The following is a 16,165-nucleotide window of genomic DNA, read 5'->3' as shown; positions in this document are numbered from 1 at the left end:
AGGAAGCAGAGGGTCGCTGTGACGGGTACAGACCTGGTCAAATTGTGCATCTTCCCCTCTCTGGAGAGATCGGGACAGGGGCTTCTCCTGTGAGGGGGAGGGAGGTAGAGGGGGAGGGAGAAAGAGAGGGAGGGCGTTACCCGTTAAGAGTTGTAGCGTTGCGCAATAGGAGGTGTCCGTCCAGCAGCCTGATGATGAGTCAGCATCAGGCTGCTGATGTTGCTTCATAAGCTTCTCCAGGGTTTTCAAACAAGCTTCAGAGTTTAGGGGCAAAAAATCTCAAAATCCACGAGTACCAACTAGTTAAAAGCAGCAATAAGTGTTTTATATTGTAATTTTAAAGTTAAGGTTTGTGTGTGTGTTTGTTGTGAGCATACGACACCTGGTTGAACTGCAGGAGAGGCGTGAGTTATAATTATTGTTCTTATCTTAGTCGTTATATTACTCGGAATATCTCATTTTGAGAGATTTTATTATTTTATAGCAAAAATATAAATTTAATTAATATTTATTATCCTTGTTTTATGTTTTCCATAGCTCAAATATAGTGGGCTTTTTTTTTTAGCAGCCTTCTGTCTTCTATGATATGATTTTTTTATTGCAAATATATATATTTATTATTATTTATTATCCTTGTTTTTAGGTTTTCTGTATCTCACTAATCTCTTATTTTGAGAGATTTTATTATGATAGATTTGTTTCTGTTGTTCAGCACTGAGTTATGAAAGGTGCTTTATAAGTAAATCGAATAATAATAATAATAATAATAATAATAAAGATGGTCCTCTCCAGCTGCTCTCACATCCGTTCTCCCCACGCCAGAGAGGCGGTTAGTCACATGACTACGCACCGCCCGTCTCACTTCCGGTGACTCACCAGCGGCTCGGCCATCACCATCTCGATCTTCTTCTCGGCGAGCACGGCGAACTCGGCGAACAGACTCTTGATGACGTACTCGCCGGGCTTGAGCTCGGGGTCGATGGTGATGCTCGACATGGCGGCGGCGGCGCTGTGCTTCTCCCACGAGAGGGGGGTCACCGAGGAGGGGGCGCGGCGCCTACTCACGCTGCTGCTGCTGACCGGTGGAGAAGCTGAGGACAGAGAACACATCTTTAATATCTCTAATTATGAACTCTCAGAATCACCGTAAAACAGTAAAGAAACGGATAATCACAACTCCTATTAGATAGACGTCATTTGTGTTTGATGTGGTAGGAAAGCCGCGGAAGATAATAAATGTACACTTTTATTGTTTTCATTCTTTATACACTTTAATTTCTAAAAAAAAATGTTTTACAATTTCATTTAAAAAAAATGTTATACACGTAAACATTTTTTGGTGTACATTTCCATTTTTTAAAACGTTTTTTATAATTTTTTACAATTCTTGTATACACTAACTTTTTTATACTTTAATTTATTTTACATGTATTTTTTATGCACTTTAATTTTTTTTATTTAATTCTTTTATACACTCCCATTTTTCTTTGATAATTTTGTATATACTGACATTTTTATTTTATTTTTTACATTTTTCTTTCCTTTATTATTTAAATTCTTAAATGTAATCAGCCCTACTATTTTATTTTAATTTTATTGTATATTTTTAAAAAAAATGTTTTGCTGCTGCTTTAAGAAATTTCCTCCTGGGGATGAATAAAATATAATATAATCTCTAAGAGATATAAAGATAACATTTTAAATATGATTAATCAAGTTAATTAACAAGTTGTTTCAGCACAATAAATAAGTCTCTTCATTACAGACGATCACGATCCTGAAGGAAATCTCCGGTTCTGCTGCGACGTCCTTTTTAAATAATTTTATATATATATATATAAAAAACGAGCTTCAGGTGAACCCGGCCGCCCTTCGTGAGAATGAGGAAGTGCAGAAGAAGAACCGGCTGTTCCACTCTCTCACTCCACTTCTGCTTGGAGAGCCTCAGTGTTTACTCTCATGTCTTCAGGCTCCGCTGCAAATGTTTCCTTTTGACTCCGATTTAAATATATTCTAAGTTTAAAACACGTTGGTACAGAACATTCCTCTCATCGTGTCACAAGCCGAGCAGAACAATGAGACCGTACCACTCGCAGGACATTATGTGCAGCTCATATGACGACAAGTCAACGTCTCCGATCCTCACAGGCGAGGTTTAATAGCGTGTCACGGTGTTTTAAAGCAGGAAATGTTGGGGTCAAAAAGGTCAAGTCACTGTGTGAGAAGCTCCTGGATCTGAGGAGACGACCACGCTGAGCCGTTAGCACTGCTTCCAGTCCTGGGATTCATCACACGACAGAAACCAGTCATAGAAAGTACATTCCACACATGCTTAAAGTGAAGTAAAACAAATACATCAAAAAAGATTGTTTAAACAATTTAACGGCACCTTTAAAAATAAAAGTCTCACTAATTAAATGACATTTAAGCATAAAAGGGAAAAGGGAAGGCCGAGTGAAGCGCACTGAAACTGAACGCTCATGAAAGGTCATCCGGGGTCACCGTTTAGATGTGGTGCAGATCACCTGGTCTCATTCAAATCTGTTCTCATGATGCGTTCAGGCTCCGCTCAGTGAATATGAGTACTGACTGAAGGTAAATGATAATGTTCTCATGGTGCGTTCAGGCTCCGCTCAGTGAACACGAGTACTGACTGAAGGTAAATGATAATGTTCTCATGGTGCGTTCAGGCTCCGCTCAGTGAACACGAGTACTGACTGAAGGTAAATGATAATGTTCTCATGGTGCGTTCAGGCTCCGCTCAGTGAATATGAGTACTGACTGAAGGTAAATGATAATGTTCTCATGGTGCGTTCAGGCTCCGCTCAGTGAACACGAGTACTGACTGAAGGTAAATGATAATGTTCTCATGGTGCGTTCAGGCTCCGCTCAGTGAACACGAGTACTGACTGAAGGTAAATGATAATGTTCTCATGGTACGTTCAGGCTCCGCTCAGTGAATACGAGTACTGACTGAAGGTAAATGATAATGTTCTCATGGTGCGTTCAGGCTCCGCTCAGTGAACACGAGTACCATTTATATTATTTTTACTCAATAAAAAAAGTTGTTAAAATAAAATAAAACCAATTCAAACCATATAAACCATTTAAAAAACACCTAAAGGAAAACCTTCCTAACACGACCACCGGAAGAAAACAATAAACGAGAATAATAAACATAATATTATAAAACATGCTAAATGAAACTCAGATCAATCACCAAAGCGTCGTCAGAGGCTCTGCAGAGCGCCTCCTCTTTGTTTACTGTGCGGCACCAACGATGATGTCACCCGGATGTGAACCGACGTTATAATTATTTATTTATCGGTGACTTTAAACCTTTTACAAAGTTCCCCGCTCTTGTTTTTTTAACTGCATTATATCGTCGTTTGTTTTCTCCTTTTGTATTTTTCCGTACTCTCGACATCCCGGAGATGTGAATAAAGAGTTGAATGAGTCTCCCGTCATCTCTTCCAGCATCCGGAGCGACGCCCGCCTCCCACTCCGTGGACATGCGGCGCCGGTGACCACGAGTTAACCGAGAGGCGGAGGTCCTTCAGCCGGAGACCCTCCGTCTCCTCGCCACCGGGTTCCTGTGACCACGCAAGTTTATTTTGAAAAGACTCTTCTAAGCGGCTGAAACCGACGCGTGTTGCCGGACCGTTGGAGATCAGATTCATCGCCATGGGAACGCAGCCGGGTTTAAAGAGGTGAAGCAGAACTGGAGGCTTCGTCACTTCCCCTCCCGAGCGTCCCGAACCTCCTCCAGGATTACACAACGAGCAGCGACTCCACCCCGCCCAACGCCGGCTCACTTCCCCTGTCAGGACAACCGGGAACAACAACAACAACACACACAGGAACCGAGAAGATACGCAGACGGCTCGCTGCAGGCGGCTCGCTGCAGACGGCTCGCTGCAGGCGGCTCGCTGCAGACGGCTCGCTGCAGGCGGCTCGTTGCAGGCGGCTCGCTGCAGGCGGCTCGCTGCAGACGGCTCGCTGCAGGCGGCTCGCTGCAGACGGCTCGCTGCAGACGGCTCGCTGCAGACGGCTCGCTGCAGACGGCTCGCTGCAGGCGGCTCGCTGCAGGCGGCTCGTTTAGAGGTGCACATTTGTTATTTGATAACCGGGAGTAGATGATGGGGAGAAAGAGGGACCCTTCACTGAACAGGTGGACGTCTTTATGCTAAGCTAACAGAAGGTTTTAGGAATCTGTGTTAGGCATCCAAACATTTTTATTTTGAATTACTTGTATTTCTCAATCAATTGCTCAGACTTGTAGAAGTCTCTATAGTGACTCTACTTCTCTCGATGTATTCCCTCAGTAAACATTGTAAACATGAGTTTATGTCTCAGTCTCTAGTTTCAAGTCTTCTTCTATACAGCATGATGTCATCATTTATACGTTATGGTCATTTAGAGTCTACAGACCATAAAGCAGGGGGCGCTTTAGGGGCGGGGCTACAGGTGATTGACAGGTCTCTACATCACTCCTCAGTCCATAAATGGTCACTTCCTGTCTTCCTCTTCACGGTCAATCTGCTCGCTGAGAAGGAATAAAAAAAACCTCTATGACCCCGAGAACCAACAGCTCCCCTCCAGAACTACGATCTGTACGCGATAACTAATCTATCACCTCGTATCGATGCACCTGTACGGCCCGTTATCAGGAGATTACTGCATGGACCAATTCATCATATTGAGCAAATCGCTCCAGATCTCTAAGAACAGATTCAATATTTTAAAGATACCACGGGCATGTTAATCATTTAACGGTTGAGGACCGAACCTCAAGTGGATCTAATCTAAAACAAACTTTTACGACACGCTCCAGAACGTTATCAGAATAAATATGTGTGTGTGTGTGAGAGAGGGCGCTGAAGCCTTCATCAAGATATAAAAACAAGTCCGTTGGATGTGTACTTGACCTCCTCTCCTCCGCTTGATGAGGATTTCACTTCAATATCTCTGGATTGTTTAAGAATATTAGTAACATTGCATCAATGTGTAATATCTTGATTTATGGGGTGTTAAAGTACTAAATAAAAGCAGTTTCTCAGTTGATATACTTCACGATTGCAACACTAGATGAGAACCACTGGGTTCATTCCCCGTTTGTCTCGTCGTCACAATGAAAGGAACCCACGGTATTCATTCTTAATTAAACTGAGCCGGTCCCTTTAAAAGGAGGAGTCTGTGTGGCGATACGTTCTAATACAGACACTATATCGCCATTTCTTTGAATAATAAACGGGGTCACGTCCAAGTGTAATTATTTAATACCGCCTTTTGACTTTCAGTCTACATTTCAAGAGAGAGGCGTCTTCTTGACTTCCGATGCGAGACGGGATGCTAATAATAGGAGGAACCAGAAGACGGATCAATAGTTGGGAAGCATTAGCCGGCCCACAGGGGACGACTAAGAGGGGGGGGGGGGGGGGGGTAAAGTGGGTATGAATTGGGAGGAGGATAAAAAAAAAAAGAAGGAGGATGAAGATTGTGTGGCGAGCCGCTCGCGGATGTCGAGATTACAAAATGTAAAACACATTTAAAAGAAGTTGATGAAGCTGAATCGTCTGCGGGCGCCGCCTGCACACACATCAAACGAGCCGGGCCGGACGCCATCCGTCATCCGGACGGGTCCGTGAGCAACCGGAGGAGATAGCAGGCGGCGTGCAGAGCGGTGATAAGCGGGCCATGCGTGCGGTATGTCAACACGCGGTACTCACAGCTGCCGCTCCACGACTTCAGCAGAGACTTGATGCTGATCTCGAAGAAGACCGAGTCCTGCAGGTTCAGCATGGCGACTCGCTCGCTCTCTCTTTCCTTCTCTCTCTTTCCAAAATAGAATAAAGTTTGGCTTCCCCCCTCAAAGTCTACGCGGCTGCCGTCATGTTCACGCCGCAGAACAGACCAGAATGAACACCTGCCTCCACCCGAAGGATGGAGCTGAATACTAGCCTCCACAGGTGCTGGTTAAAGGGTGCATCCTGGGGGGGGATCGCCCCGGCTAGTGAGAGAAGTAGTCCAGCGCGGCGCCGCTCTCCGAGTCCCTCGCCCTCATCGCAGCGCCACAGATCCAGAGAGACGACGGACAGAAAAACTGCGTGAGAACTTTTTCTTTTTGCTCCAAATGGGGAAGAAACAGCAGCAGCAGCAGCAGGAGCAGCAGCCCGCGGTGAAGTCTTAACAATGCTCGGCAATATTCCCTCTCTTCCTGTGTGTGTGAGTGTGTGTGCCAGTACTAGACCACGAAAGCGCTGTCACCCCCCCCCCCCCCCCCACCACAAAAAGAAGCTCTCTGCCTCCCCATTGGCTCACGAGCAGCCCCTCCTCTTGTTCCTTTCTCTGGAGTGAGAGCGAGCTAGTTTCAACAGCCAACAGGGGAAGGGGAGGGGGAGGGGTGATGATGTCATCAAAATGCTGCGAGCGTTCCCTGGCCGTGGATCAGCGATGCATACGCACGTCTGATGCCGCTACTGTGCCGCTCTGCCCCTCCAGCCGGCCGGTGGAAGACGACACTTCCTGTAAAAAGAGATGCGTCATCCACCGACTGCAGCAGGAGGAGAGGAGAGGGAGGAGGGAGAAAGGAGGAGAGGAAGGAGAGGGAGGAGGGTAACGACGGGTCCCCGGAGAAGACCAACATGGTGTCCCTGACTTGTGTCCCATGGAGCTCCAAAACAAACGGCACTGCAGGGACTTCTGACTTAACCAGCAGGTCACACCCAGTGGAGTCATGACATCATCCAAGAGCTACACACAGACACACACACTACACACAGACACACAATGATACACAAACTACTCAATGATATTCTGCACTTCATCTGACTCGGGTGAACGTCGTATTTGGAGACTCTGGATTATCCTGATGGATCGGGCTCAGGTGAAGACGTGAAACCTGAAACGTATCCAGCTTTTTGGATATAAACAAATATCTCAGGCCAACCTTTTCGACATGTTTGAAGGAATGAAGAAGAGGATGAAGAACGGGGCTGTTTTACATTGAATCGGAGAATCAGGAATATTATGGTGGAATACGAATGTCCGTGTAAAAGCAGATTCTTGTGCCGTGGTGGTGTTTGACATAAAGGGTTAAAACACAGAACATGTGGTGCGTGTGAGATAACTCCACACCGGATTCATCCGATCTTATAATCTTGTGTTGATTACCTTAAAAAACACAGATCCACATGACATCAAGCGATCTGCAGCCAGGCACAGGGTGAAGTTTGTTTACCAAACATTAAGGGGGGGGGGGCTGCACAAGACAAACGCTCTTTGTCCTCGATTGGTTCGGTCTCCACTGCTCTCTCGCCCTCTCTCTCCCTCTCTCTCCCTCCTCCCGTCACATGTCCTCCACGATGCAAGTTATGCAAAAATGAGGCAGCGCTCGCTGCAAACCAACAGGACACAAGCAGATGCTTTGTGGCGCTGCAGGGGAGCTAAACAAGCTCAGAGCCTCTGGAGCCCATAACTCATCGTGTTGGAGCTTTGGGAGTCAGACACACAAAGAAAAGAATCGTTTTTAAAGTTAAAACAGATATGGCGTGTATTTAAAAACAAAAGTGAAGTGCATTTCCCAGAAGTCAGAGCAATGAAAACAGTGGAAACATTTAAATCCTAAATCACACCATTTATCAGAGCCGGACGCTGTAAAAACACACACGATTTGTCGGATTTTAAACTTTGATGGTTCTTGAACACATCGTGTTGTGAGGAACGCCTCAAATTGTGATATTTCATCAAAAAACCTTAAATTCTGCACATCACAAATAAACTCTTTACTTTAAACTCTGAGCTCCTCAGCTCTGAAGCCGTGACTCCATTTGGCTGAGACCAACAGTCATGTGGTTCTGAGAAACTTCATCTGAACTTCAGGAGCAGCGAGGAGAGAAAAAAATTTAAATAGTTAAATTCCATAACACAAAATTGTTATATAGATTTGAGCATTTTCTAATTTCTATGGCATTAATTCTAAACATTGTAAGTTCTACTATAGAGACCAGAAACCTTTCTCCTCTGGGAAGGAAAAAAAACCCCGATACCCATCCCTAGTGAAATGTGACAGAGCGACGCGCCCTGAAGCGGCGGGGGTCCGGTGGGTCGGACCCTAGTCCCGGCCTCGAGTCCCACGGAGGACACCGGTCAGAGCCTGAAGGCCTCAGGTCGAGCTCGGGGGGGCGGTGGGAGGAGTTTGGCAGCGCCGTGTGGACACACCGTGCTTAAAAACAGAATCACAGTTCATATCCTCGTCCTTATCGGGGGAAACCGGTCGGCGGCGTAACACGCAGAGATCTCTGCGGGCGCCGTTTTCTGTCAACCGTCTTTTATGGTTTCAGGAATGCAGGAGAATAACGGACATCATCGCCTCTCTGGGAACGTTACGGCTGAGAGCGACATCAGCCGAGGGCTTCGGATGGAAAACGGCATTACGACCCGACTTCCTGGGAAGAGGAGCCGGCTTGATTGAATAAATCTTGACTGAATGCTCGGCCGAGGCGAGTCGCGCTCACAAAGTGGGAGCGGCGGTCCACGGCGAGCCGGCCCAATTGCAGGGGGGGGGGGGGGGGCTGGAGGATGCATTTCCTGCCCGGCCTCTCTGAAGGGCAGCGGTGGGAACAATAATCGATACGGCGCTGTAATTCAATCTCTGACCTCCCCGGTGGTGCTGGGGCTGCAGAGGACGCGCCGGTTAGCTCCACCACGGCGGTCTGGCTACGAAGCACCGCCCCGCCCCGCCCTGCACCACCCTGCACCGCCCTTCCACCAGCTCCAACCACTTGGAATCATTTATAGAGACGTAAACTCCTCACAGTTAGCGATATTGCATCGATACAGAAACGCCAAGTAAGATGATGAGGAATAAATATTATATCCATATAAGAAGTATTACTGAAGTGAGATGAGTAAAAAGATTCTCTTATTAGAGGGAAACAATGTCGACAAATAGCATATTGTGCAGTTAAAAATGGTAATAAGGCGCAATACTTCAATAGTTTTTCGTGAAACGGCAATATTATCGTACGGTGATTTAAGTAACGTGATAATGTCGTACGGTGACTTAAGCATCGTGATATTATCATACATTGAATTAAATATCGTGATGATGTACGGTGACTTAAGCATTGTGGTAATATCGTACGTTGAATTAAGTATCGTGGTAATGTCGTATAGAGAGTTAAAATATTGTGATTGATTATCGTGGCGCCTACTTATTTATTTATTCTACACATTAATTGGCCTACTTTTTTTCCGAGCCAGCTTCCGAGGCTTAATGCTCTCTGGCTGCGTGACTGTGACTAATCAGAAACATCTTTATAAATAGCTCCTCGCTACAAAAACCCCGGACACCTTTCTCCTCTGCATCGGGCTGAGGAGGAGCAAACTTCAGGAGCACAGGGTCTCCGTGGAAAGCTGTGAATTAAACATCATCCTGATGCAGGTACAGGTAGGTCAGCTCGTTACTCACGCCTTGGAGGAAGCGTTTATTTAAAAAAAGGAGGAACAATGATTCAAGGATTCTGTGAAACAAAGACCATTTAAGAGATAAATGAATAGGTCTGGACACACACACACACACACACACACACACACCCTACGGACAGCTCACACTCGTGTTCAGTCATATTTTTCTAAACACTCCCGAACCACAAACAGGAAAATCCTGCTGCACCCATTAACCAAATACCTTCCCAATCAGAAGCCTACCAGAGAACTCGTGCGGTCCTCTGATGATGTCACCGCGTGCAAAGAAAGACGCGGCGGCGGCTGCAGCGCCACCTTAAAAGCAAACTCAGGCTCTGCCAGTTCTGCAACAAGGGAGCGGCGCTCCGATTTAAAAACATCCCCGAAGGTATGAACACACAGGAGGAGGAGAAGAAGAAGGCCAAATCTCTCCTTTCTCTCAAAAATAAATATCACTTTCTTTTGTTCCACAACTCACCATCGTGAACCCTGACGCCGCCGGCGGCGTGACCGAAAAAGGAGAATTTTCTAATATGACGGATGTTTCCTAGTTGGAAAGAAAGGAAAAGATTGAAGGAGAAGATTTACTCCAGATACCAGTTTGGGAGGAACGTTAAAACACGTACACAAGATGCATAAAACTTTATTTCCACAGCTCAGCCATAGCATTGTTAGCTTAGCCGGCGGCGTCACCTGTTAAAGGACAGGTGAGTTCAGTTATTCTGTAGCCATGAACAAACAAGCGTGCTCCGACAGGCAGCGCTGCAACAACAACAAGAAGAAGCCACACAGAAGAAGTGGTCGCCCGGCTGCCGAGGAGAACCTGCACACATAATTCCTACGTGTGTGTGCAGCTAAACCTTTAACGACTGCGTCCGTAAACACAACGCTGGACCTCCTTCAGAGGATTACCGCTGTCAGCGCTCCGGACTCCACAGCGGGCGGGTCCTCCGGCCCAGCGCTGACGTTAACATTCTCATCCGGTTGTTTGTTGCCTGGTTAATGCGGCGGTGCGAGGCCACAGCGACGGTGGTTTTCCCGTTCGTGTTTTACGGCGCTAACCGACAGCGTGCCGTCGGTGCGACCGCATCGAGCGGGGCGCGCAGACGTCGGCATGCGCTCTGGATCAATGTACAAAAACAAAGATATTCAATATGAGCGTCACAAGCAGAGCCACGCGAATCATGAAAAGCTGCACCGACGGATTTCTTCGGCCACCTGACAAAAAACAAAACTGGCGAACACATAAAAGTTACCGACGCGTCGGCAAACGATTGTTTTGGGTCACATGACACACGTAAACCCCAAAAACAACGGCTGGCAGCGGGGTCAACGAGAACAGAGGGTCACACCGTGAAGATTGAGGGCTGTGAAGCTCCAGAGACGGCGGGTTCATCACGGCATGCAAGGGTTTCACTCAAATATACATATTAGTGTGCGTTATATATAGTAAATCTGTGTCAGTTGCTCTGCGTGTTATGGGTTTGTATGCGAGTGGCACAGTTTGACTCGCTGTGCAGGCGCTTACCAACCGCAGCACGTTTCCAGTATATTGTATTCGGGCTGCACGATTAATCAAATATTCATCACCGGTTTGGATTCCCACAACTAGAACGGACATCGACTAAAATATAAAACTCAGAGAAACATCCGCTGCGTATCTGATCAGTCGTTTCCTAAACTAAATCTCTTAAGTCTTATTTTGGTGCAGAGATGTTATTTTATATGTTTATTAAAATGCGGTGTTATTACAAATGAATGAATGATGGCGATTAGCTCTAATGTGTATCCATGTATGTGCATGTTAGCGTGACGGGGGACGAGGAGAAGCTCAAGCTAACCGTTGGTTACATGTTAACAAAGCTTAACAAACAATTCACTAAAAACTAATTTCATTCATTAAATGAGCAGCGATGAAGACACAACCGTGACGGGTCGGCGCCCCTGAGCCCGGTGGTGTACCTTTGAGGCCGGTTCGGTTCCAGCGGCCCGGATCGACCCCGGGCACCGGGTCCGCCGGGACCTCCTCGATGGTCTGTCCCATGGCCAGCAGGCCCAGGCGCCGGATGCCGAGGAGCCGCGGGCCCGTGTCCCGGGGCAGGACCCCCCAGTGTTCCACGGGTCCCTCCCCCGACATGGCGTGAGGAACCAGGCTCCTCAGGAACTCCATGATTCTGGCTTTTCTATGCGACCCGCCTGCGTCACGGCATTCTCCACACAAAAAAAAAAAATCTACCTGTCCGTCTGTCTCGTTTAACTCATTTCCATCCCGGCTCCGGCTGCACGGTCGCTCACCGTCAGGGCCTGCATGGGTGGGGGGTGGGGGCGTCGAGGGGGGGGCTCAGACACTCCAAAAGTACACAGCTTCCTTCCTTTAGTCGTTAATTCAGGTCGGAGAGAGGAAGAAACTTCTGACGCTGCAACTTTTACCTGTCTGCTCACCCCTGGAAGCATTAAAAAAACAAGACGTGCTGGGGTGGTGACGTCATCGTGAGAGGGGCGGGGCTTGTTTGTTTCTTTCTCAGTGCAAGGCACTATCTTGGGGTGGGACTAGAAACATGTTCCACGGGAGATAACGCAGGCCCCGGGACGCCGGCCAATCACAACAGACGACACGGGGGCCCCGCCCTGCGCTTCTGGGCAGTGGATGAGACACCGAGAGGGGGAGGAGGAGGAGGAGTGAGACTGACAGACGGTGAAAGGAGGAAGTGGGGAAGCTCCACGGGGCGGGCTGCGTTCACCGATAGCTCTTATCGTCCTCAGAGTGTTGTTACTAGTTTAGCATTCGCACAAAAACGCACACGCTCCTTTGACTTTATGCTAACTCACTTGAAACGAGACACACACACACAGCGGGGGGGGGGGGGGGGCTGGTGAAACGAGGTGATGACAGACTGCTGTGCTTGGCTGCAGCAATCCCTTCCAAGTATATATAAATATATATGTGAGAGAGAGAGAGTCCAACAGCAAGAACAATGTGGGGCACCTTTAAAATAAAGCATATATTTTATTGCTGAGTCATCATTACCTTTGCACCACAATAACACAATAGGATAATAAAGAAACGGCACAATACTCTTCCTGTCTGGCTCCAATTAACCTTATATATATATATATATACATATATATATATATATAAGGCAGCAGAGTAAGGCAGTGCTACAGAATGAAACTAAGGCTACCTCATTATTATTATACTTTTATTGTCTTTTATCTCGTCATTGGTTTCCTCCAGGACACGCTGGTTGTTTGTCTTTTGCACAAGACGGGCGGTAACAAAGTCAACAAGAGGCCGGAATGTTGAAGGCTGATGAGAATGTTTCAGATGCCGATGAGTAAACAGGATGCCGAAGACTTCATGAAAGATATTCTAGAGTCGACCTGATAACGCAGGTTTAGATTTGTGTTCAACGACCTGATAACGCAGGTTTAGATTTGTGTTCAACGACCTGATAACGCAGGTTTAGATTTGTGTTCAACGACCTGATAACGCAGGTTTAGATTTGTGCTCAACGACCTGATAACGCAGGTTTAGATTTGTGCTCAACGACCTGATAACGCAGGTTTAGATTTGTGTTCAACGACCTGATAACGCAGGTTTTGATTTGTGTTCAACGACCTGATAACGCAGGTTTTGATCTATGTTCAACGACCTGATAACGCAGGTTTAGATCTGTGTTCAACGACCTGATAACGCAGGTTTAGATTTGTGTTCAACGACCTGATAACGCAGGTTTAGATGTGTTCAACGACCTGATAACGCAGGTTTAGATTTGTGTTCAACGACCTGATAACGCAGGTTTAGATTTGTGTTCAACGACCTCATAATGCAGGTTTAGATTTGTTTTTAATGACACAAAAACTTGACGATTGTTAGAATTAAGAAGTGAAATTACACAAGTTTGTGCATAACTGTTTATGGAATAATGTATTCAAGTCGTCATGAATGGTGTTAATAGAATAATCTAATAAGACTTCAAAGAGAACTGTATTCTATTTGTTTATGATGCATCATGTCGTCATGGTTACCATCTCTTTTTTTAATGGGAAAGTATTTCTCTAAAGCATATGAGGGAGTCGCTTCCTTCCTCGACTGCAGCGCATGCAGAACTCGATGAGGAGAATGTTTTAGTAGAAGGCGTGATTAAAATATATATACACACACTACGCAGTTCTCTTCATTTGAACTGTCTCATTACTTTCATCCAGCAGCAGAGCTTTGACTGCAGAGAGCACACACACACACAATGATGGAATGCAGTGCAGCAGTTAGAACTCTGCCCTCTAGAGGCCAGCTGGCAGAACGCACACCAAGCTGCACTAATTCTTGAAATCTACTGACAAGTCCAACAACAAAAAAAGAAGGAGGAAAGAAACACTCAGCGAAATGTGATGGCAAACTACCAGAGAGCAGATTAATATACTGTTTAAACTCTGGTTTAGCCTTTTGAATATCAGTTTAGTGTGATAGTCAGAAGACGAGTGATCTGGAGTCTATCCAGGGTGGGAAGAATAACGTGAAGTCTTTAAAACATTTATTTTTAAAGATTGTATCCCTCTTAAGCATTCCTCTTCCTTTAGGAACGTAACTGTAACAATTAAGGATTTCCCAAACCGTCACGCAACCGTCCAGACCATGATCGATTAAGTCCAAAGCAACAACAAAAACTAATCAGGCAACGAATAAATTGTTTTGAATTAAGCTCCAAAGAGGAACGTTTGTTGTGAAAAGACTGAAGCTGCAGAGGCAGCCGATCCCGGTGCAACCACTAAAGAGAGAGAAAGAGAGGGGGATGACCGATGAGGTGAAAGATAAGGCATGGCCCGGCACCGAGCGCCACAATGGCCAGTGGGGGCAGCTGTGGTTTAGTTGGGGACGGGTCCGCTAGAACAATACCGCCGCACAGAAGGCCCAGATCCCAATCGGCCCAGGAATGTGGAAGTGGAAGCTCGGGGAACAATGTGCCGCTCGGGTGTCGCCGCGCTCGGCTTTCAAGCTGAAGAAAACAGGAAAGCTGGTGGGCCGAGGCCCAGAAGGCTTTACAGTCAGCTGATCGGGGGCGAGGGGGCATCTGAACCACTACGCCTCCACATGAAGTCAGTCCACAGTCCCGAAGATCAATGCTGCACCGCCCTCTACAGGTGCAAACTGGTCTATCCGGCCTCAAGTGTTTGCGTGTGTGTGTGTGTGTGTGCCTTTGCGCAACCACTTCCCATGCAACATGTCTTTAGATTTTTTTTTAAACGAGGATGCCTTCAGGCACAAAATGAACATCGGTTATTCGCCCTGTCTCACGCGAGAACAGTCTCGACGAAGTGAAGTAAACGACGAAGCTCTTACACACAAACAGTTTTTTAAAAGTCCGGTTTGAGCAAAGACGCATACGTTTGTCACGTTGTTTAATTTATGTTTGCCTCCTTCAAAATAAAAAACTGTAGGTCCATAAACTCCAACACCAATATATTCATTATGTTGTGAAAACCCTCAAATTAAATAGCTTGTATACATTAGAAACGACAGACTTCTGTCCAGTAAAGTGCCACTCAGAACCATTAGTCATTGTATTCCTCTGATAGTTCTGATAAGGTTTCCTTTCGGGTCCCGGCTGTGTGAGGATGTGAACGTGAGAAGAACAGCCCGTGTGACGACGTTCAGACACAAAGAGGTCCGGCTGGTTCTGGCCAGTTCTGACTGACAGTTTGAGAGGCGACTCCACAGAGAAGACGGTCGTCAGCGCTGGAGAATGTGAGGATGTGAGCGGACCTTCGGATCAGAAACCGTCCTCTTTCTGAGGAAACACAACTCAGAGGATCTCACCTGCGCAACTCCACTTCACAACCTCCGAGCTCCATTGCTCAAGGGCAAGACTGAACCACAGACCACGTGTTCACATGCAACGCCACATGCTTCATAGAGCCGCATCCATTAGCCGATAGTCATTGTTTAAGTCATTTTGTCTGCATCATCTGGGTCGACTCCTCTGGTTGTATAGAAGTCTATCAGGGTGTCTACAGGAATAAACAAGTGAAATTTAAGACTTTTTAAGACTACGTCTAAATAAAATTTAAGACCTAACGTACGAAGGAAATATACATTAATCTAAATTCATTAATTCAAAGTAAACACACTGATGTCTGTTCAAAATTAACAGTATGGTGTAATGCAAAAGGATAACACAAATGTCATTGCTGTTGTAAATTATATTTATTAATACAACATTTTGAGAACATTTAGGTCCCATGAACAAATGTCTATAAAATCAAGTAAATATATTTTTAAAATAAGTGCAACATAGTTCCTTTTGAACAAAAAAATCTATAAAATAACATAAATAACATTTCCAGCGGCTTTTAAAATGCAAATACATTTACATAATAGAATGTATGTGTGTGTGAGTGAGTGAGTTCTCATGTCTCCATGTGATGGATATTTGTGCACAGGTTCATGTCTACTCCTGAGCTTTTGTGAATATACTAGGAAAACAATCCTTTTCAAACTGTATTAATATAAGAACTTCCAGTTGACATTTGGTCCATTCTCCTGGAAAAAAGAAAAAAAAGGCAGACATTAGCCAAACAACAGTCACCACATCTCTTATGACACCACTTCAGATTAATGTCAGACTGGATCAATATGAATGAAAACTATTTTTACAAATTAAGCAACGCGAGCCATCCCTTGAGCCTAGTGAACACT

General features: G+C 45.8%; 1 protein-coding gene across 8 annotated transcripts in view; it reads right to left on the bottom strand.

Annotated features, from left to right (window-relative positions):
* The window catches only part of fryl (furry homolog, like), a 64,774-nt gene that overhangs the window by 42,249 nt on the left and 6,360 nt on the right, over positions 1–16,165 (bottom strand). For 3 of the 8 annotated variants that reach the window (XM_056413848.1, XM_056413849.1, XM_056413851.1), the window contains exons 1-3: positions 5,730–6,255; positions 877–1,091; positions 34–87 (exon numbers count right to left, since the gene is read on the bottom strand). In XM_056413848.1, coding sequence (XP_056269823.1) covers positions 34–87; positions 877–1,091; positions 5,730–5,802 — 342 coding nt within the window. In that variant the 5' untranslated portion in view covers positions 5,803–6,255. Of the gene's footprint in view, positions 1–33; positions 88–876; positions 1,092–5,729; positions 6,256–9,946; positions 10,016–11,430; positions 11,946–16,165 lie in introns of those variants that run through there. The other 5 variants (XM_056413844.1, XM_056413846.1, XM_056413845.1 and 2 more) reach the window with 5 other exon arrangements.

The sequence above is a fragment of the Pseudoliparis swirei genome, chromosome 5 (assembly GCF_029220125.1).
Source record: "Pseudoliparis swirei isolate HS2019 ecotype Mariana Trench chromosome 5, NWPU_hadal_v1, whole genome shotgun sequence".
In the NCBI taxonomy this organism is placed as follows: domain Eukaryota; kingdom Metazoa; phylum Chordata; class Actinopteri; order Perciformes; family Liparidae; genus Pseudoliparis; species Pseudoliparis swirei.
Note: the sequence above shows the minus strand (reverse complement) of the source record. Positions and strands in the feature narration are given on the sequence as shown.